The sequence below is a fragment of the Octodon degus genome, unplaced genomic scaffold (genome assembly GCF_000260255.1).
Source record: "Octodon degus isolate 3935 unplaced genomic scaffold, OctDeg1.0 scaffold00070, whole genome shotgun sequence".
Classification (NCBI taxonomy): Eukaryota; Metazoa; Chordata; class Mammalia; order Rodentia; family Octodontidae; genus Octodon; species Octodon degus.
In genome coordinates this window covers 2,362,259-2,379,718 of record NW_004524646.1, presented here as the reverse complement: position 1 = coordinate 2,379,718, position 17,460 = coordinate 2,362,259, and the positions used below count along the sequence as shown (strand labels likewise).

Genomic DNA, 17,460 nt, shown 5'->3' with positions numbered 1-17,460 from the left:
TGTCCTCCGTGAACTCTTTAGTAATTCTAACTAGTGGATGAGGCTGCTCAGGATATGGGTTGAGTGCCTGCAGAGTGTCAAACAGAGCATACCTGTGCCAGGTGGACCATAGAGAATGACCCCCTTAGGGGGCTTTATACCCATCTCTTCATAGTATTCAGGATGGGTGAGAGGAAGCTCCACAGATTCCTATAGAAAAAAACACTCAGTAAAAATGAAAGGCTTTCTTAAATTATTAGCAGGGTTCTACATCATGAGAATATCAACAAAATTAAGGGAAAATCTTCCTTCTTACAATGACAGTTATTAGCACCACGGACATACTAGGTCCCACTTGAACTTGTAGCAGCCATCTCGTTACACTCAATGTCACTTTTACTTTCCAGTAAAAGTCAGCTTTGAGCAACATTTATTCAAGCTACTCCTGAGCAAAAGTGACGTAAAAAAAGAGAAAACTCACCCTTTTCATTTATCATATTCCCACTGGAGCTGTCATTCATACATCTCACTGCTAGGCAGCTGTGAACGACCATGAATGCTCACTGTGTAGTGTGTATAACCCGATGGTCTGTCCCATGCTGCCCCATGAGATGGTCATGCATGGATCAGCCACTCATGAGTCAAGCCAGAAGGAATGTGTTAAATCAGAGACAGAAGCTGTGATTATGTTCTAGATTTATCGCTGTGAAGGTGAGCAGATAAACGTGCTACCTTCATACAACACCTTTTGTTTCCAGATATCCAGACCTGAACTGGACACATAATGTCTTCACACAGACAACTCTTTAAACTTTACATATAAAAAGTAGTGAAGTGTTGCTGTTGCTGCTGCAAGAACTATCACACACTTGTCATTTCTAGTACCTAGCTCAGTTTTAACACAAACTACAACAAGCAAGCTGAGTCAGTCATTGGTCTGATCAATGAGGAAAAGGAACCAAACCAAGACCAAAGTACTTTTCATGGGACAGCAATAAGAAACCACAATACATGAGACTGAGCATGGTGGCACATGCCTGTAATCCTAGGACTTGGGAGGGTGAAAACAGGAGGATCACTACAAGTCTCATTTGTGTAGTGAGACCCTGTACTAAATACATTAGAAAACAAAACAAAAAACTATAAACCAATATAAAACCCTAGAACTGTTTCCCAGCTGTACCTTTATTTCCTGGATTTGGTTGTCCAACCCACCAATGTCAGCATAGGTTTCCTGGGGGGCCTTTTCCACCTTCATCACTGTGACCAGAGGATCTGTGTCATCCATCAGCACCCCAATCACAGCATGCACCTAACAAGGAACACCAAGCTTTAACAGAGGAACACAAGGGCACCTCAATCTGTTTATAATGAAGCACACCATTTACAGCATCTTGCTATGCTCCAGAAGACTCTGGTGCTCCACATCATAGGACAGGTGGACAGAGCTAAGTGAAAGAACCAACTCCCACAGGTTTCCCTGGAGGCTAGCAACTCACTTTGTGGTTGAGTAGGACTGAGCAGCCGGGTTCCAGCAGATCCTTGTCCACAAATGAAAGGATGCTGACGTAGTGTTCTGAGCCCACAGATGTAGACACGATGGCATGATTGTCATCAATGATCTCTTCCAAGGTTCCTACTGACATTGGGGTCCCCCTCAGATCATCTACCTTTGACCTTTCCTCCTATACATGAACACACCGTGAAGGAAAAGTACATTAGACCTGAAAGGTGGATGATCCTACCTAATAGTTTAGTATGTTTACCAAGCAACTAATGCTTTCAAAAGGTAGCTAGTGAGGCTTTGTACAAGCCTGAATGGGATTTGAATCTCACTGTTGACAGTTTTGAGTTCTAAATAGAATTGAATTTGTTAAAAAAAAAAAATAAATAAAAAATTACAGTACCTTCTGCACTTACCTCTTGCTTTTCTTCTAATGGTTTCATTTGTTCCTGATTTCTAATAAATTCTTCCTCCATGAGAAGATAGTCTTTAATTCTGTCTAACTTGAGTAGTTTTAATCGGCACTGAGTGTGAGGTGTCACTGAAATTACATAAGGTATCACACTTGGAACTTGGAACTTAAAGCTTGAATTATGAAAAAAAAAATCAAGGTTTTTAAATTAAATTCATTTTAAGATTTTAAACTGGGTATGATGATGCATCCCTATAGTCCCAGCACTTGGGAGGCCAAGGCAGGATGGTTGCCAGATTTGAGGCCTCCCTGGGCTACAAAATAAGAGCCTGTATCAAAAAAAAAAAAAAAAAAAAGATTGTGAAAAGTTCACAGTTTGTTAACCTCAATAAGCAAGTGCCCAGATAAAAAAACAGAGAGGAACTCTGTACTCATAATAGTCATGACCAAAGAGCCAGCAAGAAGAGACATGTTCACTGCTTTCACTAAGGCAAAAAACCCAATGACACAAAAAACAGTTTGGTTTATTTTTCCCATGGATACAAAATAAGAGAATTCCTGCTCAGTTAGCATACACTGTTGCATACTAGCTACGCACATACTCATCCACTGGCAGAACTTTACAGCAGCAGGGACATCAACCACCATCACATGTGGCAAACATTTTTTCTATACTTTGTTTCTTTTGGATTTGAAGTCCTGTGCTACAGAAGATTTTTCTCATTCACACAGACAAATTTGTCAACTTTTTCTTATGGTTTCCACATTTTCTAACTGACTGACTGACTGACTGACTGACTGACTGAGAGAGAGAGAGAGAGAGAGAGAGAGAGAGAGAGAGAGAGAGAGAGTGTGTGTGTCTGTCTGTCTGTCTGTCTTTCCTTCTTTCTGTGGTACCAGGGATTGAACTTGGGACCTTCACTTGGCAAGCAGGTGCTTATGTCAGTGAGCTATATCCCTGGTCCCATACGTTTTCTAACTTTAAAAAGCTGCTAAAGTTAAATATATTCCTCAATTTTTATTTATTTGAGTTTTTTCTCATATATACATCTGTAATCCATCTGGCCAGAGGCAAGTGATCTAATTTAATTTTCTCTGGATAGAAATTAAAAAGTGGCAATTATTTATATTAAATAACGCATCCCATTCCCCACAAAACTGCAGTGTCCCCCTCCATATATATTACATATCCATACAACTTGACTTTCTTTGGGTTTCCTGTTCTGTACTGGTGACCTGTCTCTGTATGTACTAGGACCACACTGACTCATGATAGTAGACTAATAGCTGACTCTCTTTACTGACTGTTGGTTTTACTATTTGACTCCTTTTGCATGTGAGGCAAGCACCATACCACTGACCTATGTCCCCAGCTGCTTTTTAAAAAATTCTAAGACACCATGTAAGTTTTCCCAGGCTGGCACTGAGCTTGCAGTCCTCACGTGCAGCCTCCCAAGTAGCTGGGAACACAGAATGCATCACTGTACCTGCTCCCTTTCATTCTCAACTAAGTCACTTTTTTTTTTTTTTTTTTTTTTTTTTTAAAGGTAAGAGTAAGTAAATTAGAGAAAAGGAATGAGGAATAGGAGTGGGGGAATAGCTCCTGAGAGACAGGAGTGATCCAGAATGGGTTGCCCATGGGCCCACCTCTCAGGAAGTTTTCTAGAGCAAAGTCATGACGGACACAGCATGGGTCAAAATTAGTATCAACCAATACGACTGCAAGTACAGAACTGAGCAGTATGTTAAAAATTAGTTGTCCTCCTGTGAGAGAGAGACATTTCTCAATGAGGGCAGGGACAGTATTTGTGTTGAAACCTTGAGGGAAGAGAAGCAGGCACTCATGGGAAGGACCCATGGAAGAACAGTTTAAGCAGAGGAAAAAGTGAGGACAAAGGGCTGGGATACAGAAGACTCAAAAGGACAGGGAGTGTGACCAACAGGCAAAGGGGGGCAGCAGGGCTGAGCATGGAGAGTGAGCTGAGTCAGGAAAGCTGTCATTTTATGTTCAGCAGGCAGCCACTGAAAATTTTAAGGCATCAAAGGATTTAAATATTTAATTTTAATACATTTTATTTCATGCAGTGTTTGAGTTACTCAAATTCAACCTAAGATCTGTAATCTAAAATTGTATTTTTAATACACTAAAAGCTGGCTATGTAAAGAAAATTAATGCTATTTTTTAAAGTGAAAAAGCTAGAGCGCTAACCACTTTCCTATTCCCATGTCTCCTTGTAGACTATGCCAGATGTGTAGAAGTGGTTTTCCCTGGCAAGAAAGAACTGTATCATTACCCAGTGGCAGTTTGCTGGCAGCATCTGGTCCTTTTGTTTTCTTCTTCTTTTTCCCCACTCTAGTTGGTACAGGAGGTTCATATTTCTTTTTCTTATCCTTGAGATTTTAAGAAAAAAAGCAATATAGAAGTCAAAAAACACAAATTTCTTTCTACAACATCGCTACCTATTTCTGGGTGACAGGATTTTCCCTATCTTTTAGAATGATATTAAAATACTACCTTAAAAAACAACAACTAAGTTTCACAATCCTACAATTTTAATAAATAAAAATAATCTTTTGATGTTACTGGATGACAATGAACAGATTATTCCAGTAAGGTACAGAAGTCAGAACTGTTATATGTCAGAAGTTTAATGCAAGGCAATTTCGCACACTTCACGATATTAAACTGTAAAGTTATAGGCAATTTACGTTAAAACTTCTGTAGTGTTAATCCTCTTACTCACCTAAAAATCATTATCTCATAAATACCTGTCTGATTTAAAAAACACAAAATGGGTGTACTATCTACAGGCATGCTAGGTAAGTAACTACTGAAACACTTCGCATTTTAAAATTCTTGACTTTTCAAAGAACCCAACTGATACCTATAATGCAGTACACTGCTCAATAATGCAGTACATATCTGGTTTCTTACTCACCTTATCATCCTTCTTACCACCTCCAGGACCATGGCCACCACTCTGACTTTGACCCTGAAAGAAAGAAGAAAAAAAAAAGGCACAAATATAAAATCAGAATAGTGACTTCAAAAGAATACCCATCATACTATCCTATAATTCTGAAACACAAACATATTCCCCTCACTTCAATGCTTATGAAACTTCAGAGGTACCTTCAGCTAATGTATGCATTTTGTGTAGTAGAGATTACATATAACTGATTACATCTGAGGATCAACAACAGCTCTATTATGAAGTAGACACAACTAAGGAGGCTGGGGTTCTAAGAATATCCCCTCCTGAGTAGGAGGTACAAAGCCTGACATTCCTTAACATAAAACTGCCAAGACTGAGGCTACTAGTTTATTTCAAGAAATTAAGTTGTGAGAACTGTCACTGTACATACTCAATAATCATTTACTCTTTTGGAAGATCACAACAAGATCCAAAAGAACAACTTATTTTCTGAAGACAAGGTGAAGCTCACAGGGAGGACTTTCTTCTCAATCTGAAAAGCTAAATCAACTTAAGGTGTAAGAATTTATAAAAAGCTCAGTGGGATTTCTGCTTGTAAAACAGATACACTGGACAATTCATGACACAGTCCAAACAAACCTTAGTGTCATTTTAAACATGAGGAATACTGAACTAATCAAGAGGGGATGCTCAGTCCCTTCAGGTCACTTTCACATATGCACCTTTAAAATTAATGTAACAGCAGCTTTGTTATCAAGAACACACAACCACAACCTTGGTTACCCAAGAGTCAATGGCAAATGCATTTCATCACCTGCAAGATTCTCAAAAAACACACACACACATACACACACACAACTCCCCAAAACCTTTGTGCTTTAGTTCTCAAGAAGGCAATCAAGGGTATAGGGAGGTTCTAGATAACACAGTTATGCTGAAGTAGGCTGTCCAAGTTACAGGCCTTTAATAATTACTTGTATCTCCTTAGGAAACGTGTCAGTGAGTGGGGCAGCTAATGCTGAAGAGATCCTTACCGTTAGCCCAACTCTGCACTATCTCATTAATTTTGTATTTCATTGTCTCCTTATTTCCATACTTCCTAAGGTGCAGTTCATTATTTCTTCTTTCATAGGTGAGGAACTACAACAAGCCTGTGAACACAGGCTGTGGAATTAAGATGAATCCAAGTTTGAATTCTGGCTCTATCTCTATAGGCTATGTGGCTTTGGATAAATCAGGTCATGTCCTTGAGCTCTGGTGTCCTTCAGTGAACAGCAACAAAAAACTAGCTCCTGTTGCTGAAAATGAAGTCACACATGCAAACCACTTACCAATTACATGAATTAAGTTTTCTCCAATGTATTATTACTCGTGAAATAAGGAAGGGTAGAGTCAGAATTTCAATTATTATTAGGCTGGGTACAAAACCATCCAAACCCATTCTGGTTCCATTCTTCACTCTCTTTTACCTGTCTCTCTACTCTCCATCTCCCCAATCTCTTTTTGGACAGGGTTGTCATCTCTTATTTGGATATACACCTGCCATCTGACATCTCTGGGTCCAGTTTCTCTTCTCACCAATCCAGCTATTCATTACTTTCTAAAACAAACAGCTAGCTGCGCACAGTAGGATAGCCCTGTAATTTCAGCACTCAGGAGGCGGAGCCAAGAGGACTGCTGTGAGCTCAAGGCCAGCCTGGGCTACACAGTGACACTACATTAAAAAACTAAAGAACAAAACAAGCAAATCAAAACACAAAGTGACCTGCTCCCTGGTCTTTACGGGGTAACATGCAAATTCTTCAGTTTGCAATACCTGGTCCTTGCCAAACTGGTTAACCTTAACCTTTCTAGATTTACACCGTGCCTTTTTCCAAGATCCTGCAAGTCTGGCTTCAATAGGAAGCCAGAATTCATCCCAAACTCCATCTCTTGGACATTTGCCTTGTTTCTTGGTCTCACATAGCCCCCTACTATGCACAAGTTGTGTGCTAATAAACATTCGGAGTATCGTCCCATCCTAGTTAACGCTTATCAAACCTGAACATTACTATCATCACCTCCAGTTCACAAATAATGAAATCAAGACCCTGATAGGTCAAGTAACTTGTACTGCCACAAAGTTTGTCTGACATGGAGCCAGGAACAGTCAGGTCCGCTGGTCCACAGAACCTAGATACCTTTCTATTAGAAAACACCGACAGAGTTCATGTTCCACCACAGCTACCCTCTTTAACGAGATGAGGATACTTCAGTAGGAATAACGAACGACAAAATGTAGCAAAAAACCGGCCACGAACTCGGAATACTACCCCGCAGTGGCAGTACGTGGCCTGACCTTCTTGCTACACACGCTCTCGGGCTGCTCACAGCCCCATCTCTGGTCCTTTGCACTTGCTGGCCCTTCTGCCCGGCCCAGGTTTCCCTCTACGTTTGCACGAGTTACCCCCGCAATTTAGGGCCCTATTCAATTTTCATTCTCAAGGGTCCCCATGATACCTTACCCAAAACAGCTACCCTCCCCACCTCATCCCCTCCTCTAAAACAGCCGCGGCAACGGCGGGCGGGCGGGCGGCCCAGCCCTACCCTGCTCTCCGCCACACACCTGTCTACTGTCCACCTGCTCTCCCCAAAGGAAGCGCCACGAAGGCAGGCAGGCCACCCAGCCTGCTCCCCACCGCCGAGCCCCAGTTGCCCAGAACAGACCCTACCAAAAAGGCAGAGCAACGCAAGCGCCCGACTGCGTAGCGAGCTGATGAGTAAACGCCGGCTGTTCTACGCCAAGTGCCAAGGCCACCAACACCCAGCGCTGGCGGTCCTAAAGCGTCCGCCTCGGCCCGCGCGAGTCCCCTCCGCTCCGGCCGCTCAGAACACGCCTGCCCGGTTCCTCGGGGAGGCGCCCGCGCCGGTCTGCGACGCCCAGGTCGGCGGAGCAGCAAAGCTAGCCAGGTGGCCGGCTCTCCGCCGCCCGCCCGGGGACCTGCGCGCCGAGACCCGCCAGGCCAGCTGGTCGGACCTGAGCGTCGTCTCCGGGAGCCTCGGCTCGCCGGGCCCAGGGGAGGGGAGAGAGCGGACGGACTTCCTCCGACAGCCGCCCAGTTCTCTTGCCTCGGGCTGTTCTGACCACTTGGTACCGCGACCAGCGGCCGAAAACCTTAGTCACTCACCATCTTGCCTCGGCCGCTCTAGGCACCGCTGCCGGAAGTGCACTTCCCACCGAGGCAAGTCGGTGGCGGAAGTTGTGACGAATACTACGGTAGTCGAAAGGGATCAAATCTGCACGGATGAACTTGTGCGCAAAGTGATCGTGCTGTTCGGTTGGCACCGCGTTGTAACTCGTGATGTGAATCTTAGCAATGTTGTAGTTGAAAAAAATTTAACGATCTCATTAAGTTTTGCCAATGACTTAATGAGTTTCACTGTCAACCAAAGGAAACATTTGCGATGTAAAATAAAAATATTTACATTGTGTTAAAATCATAACTGGAAAGAAATGACAGCCCCCAAAACTGGAAGGGCACTCGGAACTGCTAAGTTGACGTACATCATTGCCCAAACGTGTTCTTGTTCTCTGGAATGAACTTGCACACTCTGGAATGAACTTGCACACTCGAGGGTGTCTGTAACGAGTTGTCTCCGTTAACTGTGTCAAACGTTCTAAAATTCCTCATCTTGAATTAGTTGGTAAAGATCGCCACCTTCTATATCCACCAGGATTCAGTGATGCGATCCTTTCTGTGTCAGCAGGTGCTCAAATGCTGCAATGAATTTAGGGATTTTATTTTATTTTAAGAATGCAATGTTTTTATTCATCCATAAACTAAAAGGCCATTTCTGATGCTTCTTTCTCACATATACTTCATTTGTTTTATGAAAAAGCAAAGCCCCATAAGTGGCAACCACTTAGTCCTCAGACTCTGACCCATCTTCGCCGTGACTAATCTGGAAGCCTCGGAGTTCCTAAGTCTCTTCGTCATCCGCAACCACGCGAAGCCAGTCACGAAGATTATTCTTTTTAAGATACTTCTTGGTAAGATATTTCAAATACCTCTTAGAGAACTGTTTCTCGGAAACAACTGTGATCTTAGTCTTGAACCATTCAGTGTGAGCAACATTCCCAAGGTTTCCAGTTTTTCCATTGACTTTAACCTTCTCCCTCAGAAACCGTTCAAAATTTCCAGAATCAAGATTTCCATGTACTACTGGATCAGGTTCAAATTAAACTGCCAGGATGACCTCTGAGGCTTCTTGTCTTTCTGTGGCACCATCTTGACAGCAGCGGGATGATCAGAGAGACTAATTTAGGGATTTTTGTTGTGAAACACTAAAAAGATTTCACTTGTTTCACACACAGCACACACACTCCTTCCTGTCCACCACCGCTAAAACACTTGTTAAATCAGACTTTTGAGACCAAGACCTTTTTGAAAAAAATAGGTTTCAGTTTAGGACGATGGCCAATGGGGAAAGGACCAATCCTAAGGTAAGTTCTCTGTTGGCCTAGCTACTTGTACAGGTATCAGTTGGAAGACGCCCACCAGACTGAAGAGGCAGGGTATATTACGATGAAATTTTGGGGTGAAGAAACATAAATCATGGCTGTAGATAAGAGGGGCAGGAAAAGTCCTAGGACAGGGCCTTCAGCCATGGAGAAAAGTTCTTATTGCTTTGTGGTTGGTTGGATCTATTTTTTCTTCTCTTTTCTTTTTGTATTTTAGGGTCTACAGGTTGTTCAGGGTCTCACTACTAGATCAGACTCGTAGTGATCCACCTGTTTACAGCCTCCCAAGAGCTGAGATTATAGGCATGTACCCCCATGCCCAGTCTACTTGGTTGGTTCTAAAAGTAGAAGTAATGAGGCCTTGAGAGGTGATCTATACAAGAAAAGAATATAGAGCTGTTTTGTTTGGTTGTTTGTCTTTTGTGGTCCCTGTGGATTGAACTCAGAGCCTCCACTGAGCTACATTCCCAGCTTTTTTTTGTTTTTTGACTGAATCTCAGTAAGTTGCCCAGGATGGACTGCAACGTGAAATCCTCCTGCCCCAATCTCCCAGACTGCTGGGATTACAGGCATGTGCCACCATGCTCACCTGGAACTGTGTTAGTTCATTGATTTAGCTTCAAGTTGTGAGTTACCAAGAATTCCTCCTACACATATCTGGCATCTGGTCTGTATGGTGCCTGTGATCTACTGGTAAGACAGGAGAAAGGCAGACACCCCTTGGCAGATGCTGAAGGCCATCCCAGCATTGCACAGGATGACCAGGTGGTCTGTGTAGACCAATGAACTATGTATGGGGCTCCTAAGATGCCACCACATTCAAAATGGTGATGACCAAAATGTAAGATTTAAATCCCAGAGGACGGGCCGCAGGTGGCAGCTCCTTCCTGTGTGGCCACCTGCTCATCTCCTTTCATCCTGTGGCTGACATTCTTGATCCTCTCCACCAGTGACAGCCATCCCTGGAGCTCTCCCTCTTTCCCACTTACAACTTCCGACTTTTCTTAGTGCCGAGTGCCCAGCAGCCTTCCCACCCTCTGCTTCCTCTCTCATGATGTAAATATGCTTAGCTTTTCTGTTCTCTATCTTGTATCGGTTCTCAGAGACTGACCTGGCCAGGAGGTGTCCTTCTGGCTTAGGATAGCAGGAATGGGAGAGGTTATGAATCTTTCTTGGATGTGGAATTAATGTGATTTAAAAAATTTTTTTTTTGACTAGCCTCTTACATTTGTAGGAATTTAAATATGGCATTGAATCTCACGCTTTGGCAATAATATATACGTTTTATTAATTTGTATAATTATATGTGTGTTTATGCATATGGTTGTGCTTGAATGATTGTGTGTACACACGTGTGCACATCTATTTTTCTTCATATGCCTCTGTAGACCTACCATTGTAATGTGTATCCATAGAAACCTGTAGTGTAATGCTTTGTTTTCTTAAAAAAATTTTTATTTATTTATGTGTGTGTGTGTGTGTGTGTAGCCAGCTCAGCACACCAGGGGATGGGGCTGGCTGGCATGTGGTGCTGGGGGATTGAACCGTGGTCCCTCTGATTTACTAAGCTTGTTCTAAGTAGGTGCTTTAGACCACTGAGCCATCTCACCAGCCCCTGTAATGTTTTGGTCAACAACAGATGGAGTATAGGGTGCCAGTCCCTTAAGAGTATGTTGCCTAGGATTGATGAAATAGCTCCGTGGACTAAGTGCCTGCTTAGGTAAGAGCAGGGACCGGGGTTTGATCTATGGAGCCACATGCTTCAACCACCCTGCCCCCAGGCGTGCTGAATGGGCCACTGAGACTGCATGTGGTGGCCCATGCCTGTAATCCCAGCACCAGAGAGGCTGAAAACAGGATGATCACTACAAGTCCGAGCTGTATAGTGAGACCCTATACCACACAAATTAAAAAAAAAAAAAAAAGTATGCTCCCTAGCAGCATAGTGACATCACAGCCACCTTAGTTTGTGTAAGTGCGCTCAATGAGATTCCCACCCAAATCACCAATGACACACTTCCCAGAGCACATTTCTGTCAGTAAGCAACACATGACCATACATGTTGTCCTAGAGGTACCCAAAATGAACTAGGTGTTTTCCCTAAGGATCCATTCAACCTCACATACAATCTCTCTCCTCACACCATACAGAGACCCAAGCGGAAGAGAATGAGAACCTCTCATTGTCTCTCCCTCACCATCCTCCCTCAGCTCTTGTCATTTTACCTTTGTCACACTTCAGTATTCTACTTCTTCCATCAATGCCTAGTTCAGACCTCTTTTTATTTTTTTAAAATTTTATTTATTTATTTATTTGTGTGTGTGTGTGTGTGTGTGTGTGTGTGGCCAGCTCAGCCCACCAGGGCGCGGGGCAGGCTGGCATGTGGTGCTGGGGGATTGAACCGTTGTCCCTGTGCTTTGCTAAGCTTGTTCTAAGTAGGTGCTTTAGACCACTGAACCATCTCACCAGCCCCAGTTCAGACCTCTTTATCCTGCCTCAAAATTCATTAAGTGAGCAGGCTGGGGAGAAAGCTCAGTAGAATAAGTGCTTGCCTGGCAAGTGCAAGGTCCTGAGTTCAATCCCCAGTACAGCAAAAAACAAAACAAAAATCATGAAGTGAATAATTTCTGAGCTCTAGGCTCCCCTCAAGGGCTTGGGGATATTGGAATAAACAGGTAGGCAAAAATTTCTTTCCCTAGTGGATTTTACAATGGACAAGTAAATATAGAAATAAAATATATGCCACATGGCAACACATACTGTGGAGAAAATTAAACAAATTAAGAAGTATGTGGTAGTGCGAGACGTGGGTGATTTTATTGTGAAATGGGATAGTACTTGAGCAGAACCCTTTAAGGATGAGGAGTGAGCTAGTTAGAAGCACTTTCCAGATAGAGGGACCAGGCAGTGCCAAGGCCCTGCGGTAGGAGCTGTTAGGATGGAATCTAGAACCCCTGTGTAGTGAAGGCAGAAACACACACAACTTCCTATGGAAACAAAGGGCTTGGAGATGAAGCAATAACCCAGTAGAGAGAAGAGCAGATTTGGCACCAGACTACCTCAGCCTGAGTCTGGACTCTGTCACTTATTGGCCATATTGGTTCCCTATTGCAGCTGTGAGAATTGAGCACACGTGTAGTGGCTTGAAAGCACACAAGTTTATTCTCTTAAGGTTCTGTAGGTAAGAGGTCTCATGTAGAGGAACACCTGGGTAGTGCCCCTTGAAAGAACAGCAATTGCCTCAATTTTGGCTGTGCTTGAGCCTGTTTCCATGTGTTGGGAGGTACAGAGCTGGTTAGGACTTTTCCTTATCCCTTAAACTGACTTTAAGCAATGCATGTTGGTCTAGCTGAGCTGCTGGTGGTAGGCTTTGAACACAGCACACGTGTTTCCCTGATAACCTACATCTGCTGTTCTTTATTTATTTATTTAAAAATTTTTTTCCCATAATTTTACTGAGAAACAAACAGCAATGAGACAGTTCCAAACCAAATTGGTAGGACAGTTTCAATAATTAATACATTGCATACATTCTTCCTAGTGGTTAATTGCTGTACAAGATGCGGACATGATATCCTATTTACAAACACTATTAGAACAAATTCCCCTGTTCATTAAGAGAATGTAACTGTATATCTATTCTAACCATTTTGAACACACAGATACAAAATGGACCTTCATTTGCATCCCCTTTATTTGTTAAGTTCCATTATTTGAATATTATAGGTGTATTAACTCAGAAAAATATTCTAAAAGAGTCCAGTAGTTCATAATAGTATTGGGTCTTCCGCTTCACTGGCAATGTCAGAAATTGTTGACCTGAGTCCTCTACAGCTCAACACAACACCATGGCTTTACTTCTTGTACTTCGTTTTTATACTTTTCTGCTATATGGTTAAGACCAAGGTAAAGCAGGACCTATACAACAAGAGTTGTAGCTTTTGGGTCTGAGAAGGTCAGTGAAATCCCCTCAGGATTTATCCTGAGGTCCTGTACCTCAGATTGTAGAACCTTCGTCAGTGTCAGCCATGTGGATGCGTCATGGCCATTGCTTGGCCAATGTGCTCTCTGTGAAAGCCTGAGAGAAAGTTTTCTCTCCATGTGACTCTCCTTAGGCACACTCTATGTCATCGATCACTTTCCTCTTTGGCCCCATAATCTCCTTGATCAGAAAATTTGGGGCACTACCGAGTTACATGACGTTACAGTACAAGTTCTCATATGTCCTGAGTCTTAATTGACCTTGGAAGGCTAGGGCCAAAATGTTGGCTTTCCTTGCGGCCCTCCTTTTTCTCTAATTTTGGTCTGCAAACTTAGGTTGTTAACCCTCCAGAAGAGAAGTTTATTGTTATTACCATACAACCTAGGCTGTCAAGCTTAACCTCACTATCTATGTGAATATCAAACATCTTAGACATAACATGGAACAGGTATTTTTCATCAAGTATTGATATGTTGAACTTTAAGTCCCTACAAAATATGATGAAAAAACATTTAAAAATTAGAATATATTTTAAAAAATAGGCATAAAGAATTATATAATTCTATGTTTACACATAAGTCCAAAAATCTCACCATATACAACCTTGAAGCAGGACAGTCCCACAACATTCCTTTTCCTGTCTCTTGCCTTCATTCACCACCCCCTTCTTTTTTGCTGTTCTTTAATATGAGCTGGGTCAAGACAAGATGAAGAGCCACTGCTCCGTGCTGTCATCAAGCCTCAAGATAGAGGCTATGACTTCCTGCAGCTTGGAAGATTACACATCAGAGATGAAACACTGGACCCCAAAACATTAAATACTATCTCAATTGTGTAATGCAGATTACTCTCGGGGTATCCTTCTCGCTGCATACTGCAGAGGCAAATGCAGGCCTCGCACCTCGCCCAGCTCACAGCACTCACCTACTTCCTGCCATTCTCAGCCATTCATCCTCAAGCCACTCCTTCATGACTGAATAAAATGCAGGTTTAGCCCTGGGTTGAGGCCTTGTTCCAGATAGCCATCACCATGGCTGGACTTAGGACCCTCGGCTCCCCATATATATTAACATACTTTCTTTGTTCTTGCTATGGGTTGCACTGGAAGTGGTAGATTGGAATTAACTTGACAGGATTCCAATAACTTATCCATGAGATTATAAATATAATCATCCTTGACCAAGATGAGGACAAGCACAGCTCTCTATAGTCTCAGTCCGATGTTCCTGGTCTAAAATCAGCACCTCAGGCCTGTGACCTCTTCAGAGCGTCCACTTCTGTGCTGTCTGCAGCCTCTAGGGGCTGCCAGCACGCCTTTCTTGAGGCCACCTTTTCCTACCATGAAAGCCAAGGTCGCCTTCCCTGACCCTGCGTCTATAGTCACAGCTCCTCTTCTCTGGCCTCACTCGTCCACTTTCGAGGACCCTGGTGACCTCATTCAGCTCAGCCCACTCTCGTACCTTCTCCCTCTTGAAGGTCAGCTGATGATTGCCTGTGCTTCCCTCTGCAACTCCCGTCCTCTCTTCATATGAAGGCTAAAGTGCACTTTTGAGAGATTAGAATCTGGATATGTTTGGAGGAGGCCTTGTTCTAGCCACTCCGTGCCTCAGTTTCCTCATATGTCAACTGCTACCCTTCCCCTGCTCCCATGTAATCTGTGTCATGTCAACAGGTAGCTCTGGTAGGAGGGTGGAGGGTGGAGAAGGACAAAAGAGCAGGGTTTCTGCATGGCTGACCTTGGGCATGTGGGCAGAGACTCACATCATATCCCCCGTGGCTCTGGCTTGCTGGGAGTGACAGGCCATGTATGCAAGGGGCTCTGGTAACAAATGTCTCTTCCTGCTAATGTTGGGCTGGCTCCACTTGCACTCTCCCCTTGTCACCTGTCCTAAGGAACCCCAGTTGTAGGTACTCTGAGAGTCTCCTGATGCCCTGGCCTGGTTGATGCAGCAGCTTCAAGGAGGCCAGAGTCAGTCCCAGCATCCTCAGTGCCAGTAGCCACTACAGAGCTCATCTAGTGAGGCACAGTGTTGGTTGAATTGATTGAGTGGCCAAAAGGGTTCAAAGCTTCAGTGGAGGACCTAGCTTGAGGAAGGGTCCTGTGTAGCCAAAGTTCAGCAGTAGAGAAGTGTCACCAAACCTGGCAGAGATATGGGGTCAGAGTGAGGGGTAGGATTCTCAGACCCAAGGCCAGTTCCAGTTGTGGGACTTTGGCAAGAGTAAAGACCCAGCCCATTCTCAGTTTTCTCATCTGTATAATGGGATAACAGCCCAGGGGAGAAGGGCAGTACACTATTTTCTCATGTTCAGTGGGATTTTGTAAAAGTAGATGGAAAGGTGGATGAGATGGGATGGAGGCCAAAGGTGGACAGAAGTCTCCTTAGGAGGACCGGGGATGGGGCTTGTCCTGCTTAGCAACCTCTTCCAAACTTGAAGAGCAGCTTCTGAGCTGGGCAAGGTGGTGCACCCCTGTGATCTCAGCACTAGGGAATCTGAGGCAAGAAGACCAAGAGTTGAGGCCAATCAGGGCTATAGTGAGATCTCATCTTAAAAAACCAAAGCCAGGGGCTGGTGAGATGGCTCAGTGGTCTAAAGCACCTACTTAGAACAAGCTTGGCAAAGCACAGGGACTGCGGTTCAATCCCCCAGCACCACATGCCAGCCAGCCCCGCCCCCTGGTGGGCTGAGCTGACCACACACACACACACACACACACACACACTAAAAAAAAAAAAAAAAAAAAAAAAAAGGCAGCTTCCGGGCTGCCTTGCAGAGATGGCGATGTTACAGGGCAAAGCAGGGCCCTGGCGCCTGCATTTTGTTTCAGCAGGCACTTAAACACCTGAGCTGATAGGCAGGCCCCCTGAAGGATTTTTTTTTTTTTGGTCGGGGGAGGCGCAGGATGCCTTCAGGGCAGGTCTGGTTTGTCTTGAGGATGAGGGGATCGAACCACAGCATCCTGAGCCTGACTGCTTTGGGCACCTGCATTTTGAACAAACATCTTCAGTGATGCCCAGGCTTGTGACCCAGAGCGCTGGGCAGGTGTCTGTTAAGCAGAGTAGATACCTCCTGGTGGCCAGAGGGTCCTCAGGGGCGTTGGAAGAAGCCATCAAGATGTATTTTCTTGGGATGGTTCTTTGTTTTGTTTTGTTTTATGCTGGCATCAAAGTCGGGGCCGCATGCACACTCTGCACTCTGCCACTGAGCAGTACCCTCAGCTCTGGTATTGGACTTCTGTTGGGGGAAGAAAGGGGCAGGGAGGGGTTGACCAGTGGCACTGGGTTGTCATTGGCTGGGACCAAGAAGTGTGGAAACGGCGGTAACCTGCTGTGCACTTCGGAAAGCAGGAGGAAGGACTCCAGGTGCTTTCCCATAAAGAGATGATTGTTGTGGTGACAGATGCGCTTTGCCTGATTTTTTTTCTGTATAAAGAAAAATTATGAAGGAAGGATAATTTTATTTTTCACTGTAGACTCTTTCTTGAAAACTTTTCTTCTTTTTATAATTTTGGATTCTAGAAAGAGTTAAACAAAATCTTCAGTTTGTGGCAAACCCCATCATGGATTAGAACAGTCTCATTAACTACATTGGCCATTTTCATTTGCCTTTCTTCCCTGTTATTAATAATTTAAGTAAGAATCACGTAGAGAGGGCTTGATTCCCAGAGCAGCAACTTCAGAGCTGGTGCTTCAAGAGTTGGCTGGGTCTTGGGAGCCCTGATCTCACCAGTGGGTCAACCAGTTTATAGCTGAAAGCAGGGTGGAGCCCTGTTGGAGGAACAGCTGAGTCCTATGCGCTTTGCCTGATTTAAGCACTACACAACACGTGTATGTGTCAAAGTATCACAGGGTACCCATCGATATGTACCATTTTCATGCTTTTATGTATAGGTTGAATAAGAAGTATAAAAAAGATATGAATAGGCAGCCAGTGCATGTCTGAGAACACGGCTGCCACCAGCAGGTCTCTTTCCTAGCATTGTCACCAGTGAACTGTCATTTGGCTCCTTTGGCCTGTGTTTTATCATTTGTGAACAGGGACCTTAGTGGTTCCTTCTTCATACAGTCATGGCTTGAGGATTAGTGTAAAGTGCTCCAAACAATTCTTAGCATCAGATAATTCTCTAGCTATTATTATTATTATTA

The 17,460-nt window shown here is 43.8% G+C and overlaps 1 protein-coding gene and 1 pseudogene across 1 annotated transcript in view; both read right to left on the bottom strand.

The window, feature by feature from the left end:
• Positions 1–4,286, bottom strand: part of Psmc1 (proteasome 26S subunit, ATPase 1) — an 11,885-nt gene extending 7,599 nt beyond the window's left edge. Inside the window, 5 exon segments of the mRNA XM_023719599.1 lie at positions 93–189; positions 1,163–1,291; positions 1,479–1,664; positions 1,900–2,024; positions 4,190–4,286. Of these exon segments, the coding sequence (XP_023575367.1) occupies positions 93–189; positions 1,163–1,291; positions 1,479–1,664; positions 1,900–1,959 (472 nt within the window). The 5' untranslated portion in view covers positions 1,960–2,024; positions 4,190–4,286.
• A 4,448-nt stretch (positions 4,287–8,734) lies between these two features.
• LOC105742748 lies at positions 8,735–9,099 on the bottom strand (annotated as a pseudogene).
• Positions 9,100–17,460: the final 8,361 nt, after the last annotated feature.